Genomic DNA, 7,057 nt, shown 5'->3' with positions numbered 1-7,057 from the left:
GTTAATATAGTCTGTTTGTAATAAAGGGTTAATATACTCTGTTTGTTATAAAGGGTTAATATAGTCTGTTTGTTATAAAGGGTTAATATAGTCTGTTTGTAATAAAGGGTTAATATAGTCTGTTTGTTATAAAGGGTTAATATACTCTGTGTTATAAAGGGTTAATATACTCTGTGTTATAAAGGGTTAATATAGTCTGTTTGTTATAAAGGGTTAATATAGTCTGTTTGTTATAAAGGGTTAATATACTCTGTCCTGGCTGGGGAGCTGCTGTAAGCCTGACTTTGCCCCAGGAGCGCACTGTCTGCCCTGCACTGTGCAGTCTGGCCGCTAGGTGGCCTCTGTGAGACGCCCTGATTACTTTTTTTGCAGCCATCTTTCTCCTGCAGAGGAGAAGGAGCAGTGAGTGAGAGCAGGACACACAGAGCTTTCTGAATGAGCTCTGCCCAGACACAGCCTGACTCTCCAGCCCTCACCCCACCAGCAGCAGCAGCCAGTGGCAGCCATGGAGGAAGGGATGCACAGCTTGCAGGAGAGGCAGTTACTGGAAGCCAGAGATTTCCTGGGGTAGGTGCTGAGAGCTGGATCTAGGGAGCCCTGGGAGCTGGATCTAGGGAGCCCTGGGAGCTGGATCTAGGGAGCCCTGGGAGCTGGATCTAGGGAGCTGGATCTAGGGAGCCCTGGGAGCTGGATCTAGGGAGCTGGATCTAGGGAGCCCTGGGAGCTGGATCTAGGGAGCCCTGGGAGCTGGATCTAGGGAGCCCTGGGAGCTGGATCTAGGGAGCCCTGGGAGCTGGATCTAGGGAGCCCTGGGAGCTGGATCTAGGGAGCCCTGGGAGCTGGATCTAGGGAGCCCTGGGAGCTGGATCTAGGGAGCCCTGGGAGCTGGATCTAGGGAGCCCTGGGAGCTGGATCTAGGGAGCCCTGGGAGCTGGATCTAGGGAGCTGGATCTAGGGAGCCATATCTAGGGATCCCTGGGAGCTGGATCTATGGAGCCCTGGGAGCTAGATCTGTGGAGCCCTGGGAGCTAGATCTGTGGAGCCCTGGGAGCTAGATCTGTGGAGCCCTGGGAGCTAGATCTGTGGAGCCCTGGGAGCTAGATCTGTGGAGCCCTGGGAGCTAGATCTGTGGAGCCCTGGGAGCTAGATCTGCGGAGCCCTGGGAGCTAGATTTGTGGAGCCCTGGGAGCTTGATCTGTGGAGCCCTGGCAACTGGATATGGGGAGCCCTCGGAGCTGGATCTAGGGAACCCTGGGAGCCTGGATCTGGGGAGCCCTTGGAGCTTGAATCTAGGGAGCCTGGATCTAGGGAGCCCTGGGAGAGGCATTTGTGGATCCCTGGAAACTGGATCTGGGGAGCGCTGGTAGCTTGGATCTAGGGAGCCCTGGGAGCAGGATCTTGGAAGCCCTGACTGGTGGGTCTGGCCAGTGCTGGGTGCTGGATCTTAGTGCAGAACACCCTAGCTGAAGGACTTGGGAAACCCTGGTTGGTGTGGCTCTGTGCGCTCGGTGCTGGCTCTGTGCGCTCGGTGCTGGCTCTGTGCGCTCGGTGCTGGCTCTGTGCGCTCGGTGCTGGCTTTGTGTGATCGGTGCTGGATCTGGGCATGATATCAGCTGCAGACCTTTAATATCCTGTCCCTTCTTTGCAGCATGGATTACCCGTCCTTGTATCTGTGCAAACCCAAGAGAGGAATCAAGAGAGATGAGAGCAAGGTAGGAGAAGTTTCTTGTGTGTAATTGGATTTTAGGGACGATTTCAGCCACCAGACACCAGTCTGCACTTTCCCATTCTGGCTAGTGACTTCATTGCACTCCCCCTGAATTCTAAGTGTTTGTGCAGACTCAGACTGGGTCGCCCCGTCCCCTTACACCTGTCTCTGCTTCCATTTAAACAAAACTCCCTTTTGTTTCCACTGAATGAATCTTAGGAAACGTATAAACTGCCTCACCGGCTCATCGAGAAGAAGCGGAGGGACAGGATCAATGAATGTATCTCCCAGCTCAAGGATCTCCTGCCCGAACATCTCAAACTGACGGTAAGATCTCTGCTCTTTCCATCTTCAATTAACTGTCATTAATATGAGACAAAGTGTATCGACCTGAAGTCACATAAGGATACAAAGCATCGATCTGTATTGTTTTGTGCGCTTGCTAAATATTTAAGCGCGTTGTCTGACGCTGAACGTTTGTGTTTCCGTGACTGTTGATTGTGCTAAAAGAGAGTACATTTTGCCTTTTATTTTTGCACTGACTGTTCCCTTCACATCTTCCTGTTGCAGACGCTCGGACACTTGGAGAAGGCTGTCGTGCTGGAGTTAACTTTGAAACACTTGAAAGGTTTAACATCTCTGACAGAACAGCAACACCAGAAAATTCTCTCCTTACAGAATGGTGAGTGATGGGGGTTATTAGGGGGGGCTGGTCCGTCGGGGGGGGGGGGGGGGGGGATGGGGAGCATTAGGGGGGGCTGGCCGGTCTGGGGGTGATGGGCAGACAATGTTTCCAAGTACTCCATAATTCTCATTTTGTGTAAACTCTGGTAACACAGGATAAGTGAAATCAGTAACAGTAAAATAATATTGATTTTCCAATAAATGCTGTGTTTTCTGGCTCTGGATGACACAGCTGAGAATTAAAACCGATATTAAACTTGTTTTATTTATCGTTTTTATTGACGTGATGGTTAATGTGGGCTGTTCACTAGTTGGCAAATGTTTGTGATTTGAGAACCAACCTGCGTAACTCTGGCCAAATATCTTCAATTTAGTTTGTGCTGGAGATTTTTCTATTATTTTAGACATAATTTTCTGTCTGTTCTAATATCACTGTAACTAGTCCGGATGTTTCCGTCTTCGTGCACAATAATAGAGTATCGAAGTTTCTTGTTCTGGATTAACACATTCCTGTTGTCCACTGAATAGAAATTAATTAATTAGCATCATCAGAATTAGCAGTCCGGTAAAGGAATCCCTCTATATATATTTAGCCCCCGATCACCTCCCTTTAGCTGCAGCAGCCATAATTCGCGTAAGTAGTTTGTGTGTCCTGACTGCTGTCTACAAAAGAATATTATTTGCTTTAATCTCCCAAAACGGAGCCCGGCATGGCACATAACCTGAGATACAGGTAATTCTGTCAACGTTTTGAAACTTCCTGGGGTTTGTGAACCATTTCCTTAACAAGTCGTAACCAACTCAGGCATTAATAAATGGTAAGTGATAGGCAGCCTGGCTTGGCAGGGTAAGCGTATCCTGAAGATCCAGTAAACACGGCAGTCTATCATTTCCTGAGGATCCACCACAATTTCAGCGTTCTGAGTCGCAGGTTCCCTGCTCTGTCTCTTTGTTTGCTTAGTAGGTGCTGTCCATCGTAGACCCATAAAATATCACATGGGGACAAGGGTGGGAGCAGCTTGATTTAATCTGTAATTTCTGGTGTAGAGATTTCATTCATTGCTAAAAGCTGAGAAGCAGATGTTTCTTGTTGACTTTTCTAACGCTTTCTGTTTCCTGTGGACAGGAGAACGCTCCATGAAGTCACCAATCCACTCAGATTTGGATGCGTTCCATTCTGGATTTCAGACGTGTGCCAAAGAAGTCTTGCAGTACCTGTCTCGGTTTGAGAGCTGGACTTCCAGGGACCAGAGATGTACCCAGCTGTTAAACCATCTGCACACCGTTTCCAGCCAAATCCTCCCCAGTTCTCAGCTCCTTCTACAGCCTGGTAGCAAAACCTCCTCCATGTCCCCAAACCGGGGACTCCAGAAGGTAGAGAATCAGGCCAATTGTGTTCCTGTCATCCAGAGGACGCAGAACCTGGAGTTAAGTGAAAATGACACAGATACCGATAGTGGTTATGGGGGTGAGAGTGAAAAGATGGAACCCAGAGCAGAAGGACAAGGTTTTGATGGGGTGAAAGGTCAAAGGGGTAACAGCGTGACCGTCAAACAAGAGCCAATGGAGGAACCGTCCCCCAAAAGGTTTAAACAGGACTGCTCTGGTGTAGGAGTGACAATTACTGGGGCAGAACCAGTTGTAAGACCTGATGCCAACCTGCTTAGTTCTTTAATGGGATTTGGAGGTGCCCCATTTGGACAGCAGGCACCTTTCTGTTTGCCATTTTACTTTATTTCCCCAACTGCGGCGGCAGCAGCTTACATGCCCTTCTTAGACAAGGGAGGTTTGGAAAAGTACCTGTACCCAGCGGCCGCAGCCACCCCCATCCCTTTACTGTACCCAGGGATCCCTGCTCAGGCAGCAGGCTCGTTCTCCTGCCTCTCCTCTGTCTTATCCCCTGAGAAGCTGCCAGCGTGTTCCTCCGCCTTGCTCCCTGAACTCCCCACCTCCCCCTTCCAGCCTGGGCCCCCCTCACTGGTCACTGTGGACAGGAGCCCACCTGAGGACCTCCGTAAAGCCTCGCAAGACCTTTTACAGCCTCTGAAGGAAAACTGACCTTAAAGGACAGGAAATAATATCCCAAACATGGAAGCAAAAAAAAAACAAAACAAAAAATAATTATGGAAGCCTCTTATTTTGTAGCAAAGTATGACATGTATTATCGGATCAACATTAGGGCTGTATATTGATGGTATTTAATATCAATGTTATTGTATGGCATCATTTTATTTCATATTGACCTTACCTGATGGAGTCTGGGGGTTTTGGGGTGGCACGTCACAATGATTGAGAGATAATAATGTCAGACAAGGCCAGAAATCTGAAAACTCCAGCAGTGTGGCTTATGGTGTGTGTGTGTATATAAATATTTAGGATTCACAAACCCGTCTGTCACTTGGTAATCTGCATCCATTCAGCCCCTGCACTGATATTACTGGACTGCGACCCCGATAACTGTCTGCAGGGTAATGGCTGGCAGGGATTTATAGGATTTGTAGTCCAAAAGCAGCTGGGAAGGAAGTCTGATTCTCCTAGTTTATTGAATCGTTCTTTCTAGAGTTGTCAGACTCCCCCCAGCTATTGTCTGGATTTCAGCTTTTTGGATCTGCGACAGACACTTTGAATAATCAATATAAAACATCTAAATTTATTCAGTTTGAGTCATAGTGAGATTGTTGCCGCAAGCAGTGCCTTTACCAGACTCTCGTCATGAAGGGGTTCAGACGCTCCGTCCTCCCATTATTGGGGTAAAGAATATATGTTGTTAGATCTTAGTCTGACCAATTGGAGAATGTTTCCTTTTTAATAACCCGTTTAACGTATCGCTGTACAAACAGTGAAAATTCCCCCAGGTTTCCCCTCCGTGGCTGCAGGATTGTCTCCTGAACCGTCAGCCTGTGTTTATAGTCTGGGAAATTCCTATAAATCAGGACGCCCAGAGCTGCTCATTGACATGTAATTAGTTCAGAGATACCGAGTGTGTTATATAACTATTACCACCACGGCTGGGAGAACGCTGTGTCCTGACCCTCCCTTTCATACAAATTACAATTGTCCAAATTATGCAATCAGTTGAGCGTGAGAATGATCCACGTGCCTCACTGTGTGCCCACGCATGCGTGCCACGCTGCTGCCCTATAAGAGGGTGTATTTGTGTGGTACGTTGCCAAGATACTGCAAACCTAACGCTGATCTTATCCCGTACCATCTCTATTAGCACTAACGTTGGTTCTATGTTATTGGAGATCCCTGGGGCTGACATCGGCCCTCGCCACAGACTATTTTTTTATTTGAATTTGCTGGATAAAACAAAGGCTTAGATTGTGTTTATGGTCAGAAAAGACAGAGATGCAATTATACTTTTTTTTTTTTTTTTTAATTTTTGCTGGATCTTGTTAAAATCGAAAACAAATATATATAATATTTATATATTTGTCTTTTTGGGGGGGTGTTTTTTTTGTTGTTGTTGCATTCAGTATTTTTTCTATCTTGTGCTTTATTGCTGATGTATGTAAAACAGGGAGCCCAGATTCTCTCTCTCTCTTTTTTTTTTTGTTAAATTCTAGCTGCACTTTAAATTTAGCAGTTTCTAATGTCTTTTTAGTCAAACTTTGTGAACTTGCACTTGATGGATTAACCCCTTTTCCAATCCGGGGAACGGGCATCCACTCAAACAAACAAAAAAAATGAATCTATATTATCGTGTTTGTTTTTACAATGGTAGCACTTTATGGATTGATTGGCAATGAGTGAGTTAAGGTACTGTGACTGTTTAATTCAATGTTAAAAACTAACTGGTATGAAAAGTGCATTTTATCCCTGTTACTAATATATTTTATCATTTTGTATTTGCAATGAGAGAACCCAATATGTGTGCGCACTGAACATAAACCAACCAAACTAATTAATTTATTTGTAGATTTACATTTTATTGAGTTTATAGACTGGAATTTAAGGCATAACGCTACCGATATCTGCTTAACTTACAAAAGAGACTGACGTTTCCCGGCGTGGAACATGCGCAGTTTTACGGAGAGGGATTATTTATTAAGTCATGCCTTGAAGAATACACTTTCATAAAACCGCGATTTGGTCTGCGCGGGTTAAACCCCTTAAATAAATTAAAAAAAAACAGAAAACACAACAACAGTATCCAGAATTGTACAGTGATACGGAGCATCTCTTAGTGGACTTATTCATAAAGAAATTGGGGTGGGTTGATATTTACTAAACCAAGAATTCTAAAATTTAGGGGGGGGGGGGGGGCGGCGGCATGTGACATATGACCAACTGGCAGCTAATTGCATCCCTTGTTGTAGGTAAATAAATGAACTGATCAGATCCCTTTTAAAGACTTATATACACCTTAAAACTTGTTACCACCCTCCCTCCCCCCCCCCCACCCCTTGGCACAGTAAGTATTCCAAACAGTAACAAACTAACAGGAGCCGATACAATTAGCCCAACATAATGCTGACCGCCATCTTTACCCTGGCTGACGGGAGCATCGTTAATGAGTACCTTTACTGTAATTATAAGGCCTGATTGTAAATGGACAGCCGTATTATAAGAAATAACTCCATTATTAAACAGCCGCCATGTTTTCCCTCTCTATAACCCGCCGTATAGCTCTACGTAGCACTAAGTATATGGATTTTTTCA

The 7,057-nt window shown here is 45.8% G+C and overlaps 1 protein-coding gene across 1 annotated transcript; it reads left to right on the top strand.

Annotated features, from left to right (window-relative positions):
• The first annotated feature begins 288 nt into the window (after window positions 1-288).
• BHLHE41 (basic helix-loop-helix family member e41) lies at window positions 289-6,533 on the top strand. The gene is made up of 5 exons (XM_063446687.1): window positions 289-567; window positions 1,649-1,712; window positions 1,928-2,035; window positions 2,279-2,390; window positions 3,519-6,533. Exons 1-5 carry the CDS (start codon window positions 506-508, stop codon window positions 4,448-4,450), a joined length of 1,278 nt encoding a protein of 425 aa, XP_063302757.1. The 5' UTR covers window positions 289-505; the 3' UTR covers window positions 4,451-6,533.
• The last annotated feature ends 524 nt before the right edge of the window (window positions 6,534-7,057 follow it).

This window comes from Pelobates fuscus, chromosome 3, assembly GCF_036172605.1.
Source record: "Pelobates fuscus isolate aPelFus1 chromosome 3, aPelFus1.pri, whole genome shotgun sequence".
In the NCBI taxonomy this organism is placed as follows: Eukaryota; Metazoa; Chordata; class Amphibia; order Anura; family Pelobatidae; genus Pelobates; species Pelobates fuscus.
The sequence above is the reverse complement of the archived record's forward strand: the minus strand, read 5'-3'. Positions and strand labels throughout refer to the sequence as shown.

Excerpts from the sequence above, each read along its gene's own strand:
- BHLHE41 (XM_063446687.1), top strand. The coding sequence starts at position 506 with ATGGAGGAAGGGATGCACAGCTTGCAGGAGAGGCAGTTACTGGAAGCC. Across the intron at positions 2,036-2,278 it reads CCGAACATCTCAAACTGACG|ACGCTCGGACACTTGGAGAA; the intron begins GTAAGATCTCTG and ends TTCCTGTTGCAG. Across the intron at positions 2,391-3,518 it reads AATTCTCTCCTTACAGAATG|GAGAACGCTCCATGAAGTCA; the intron begins GTGAGTGATGGG and ends TCCTGTGGACAG.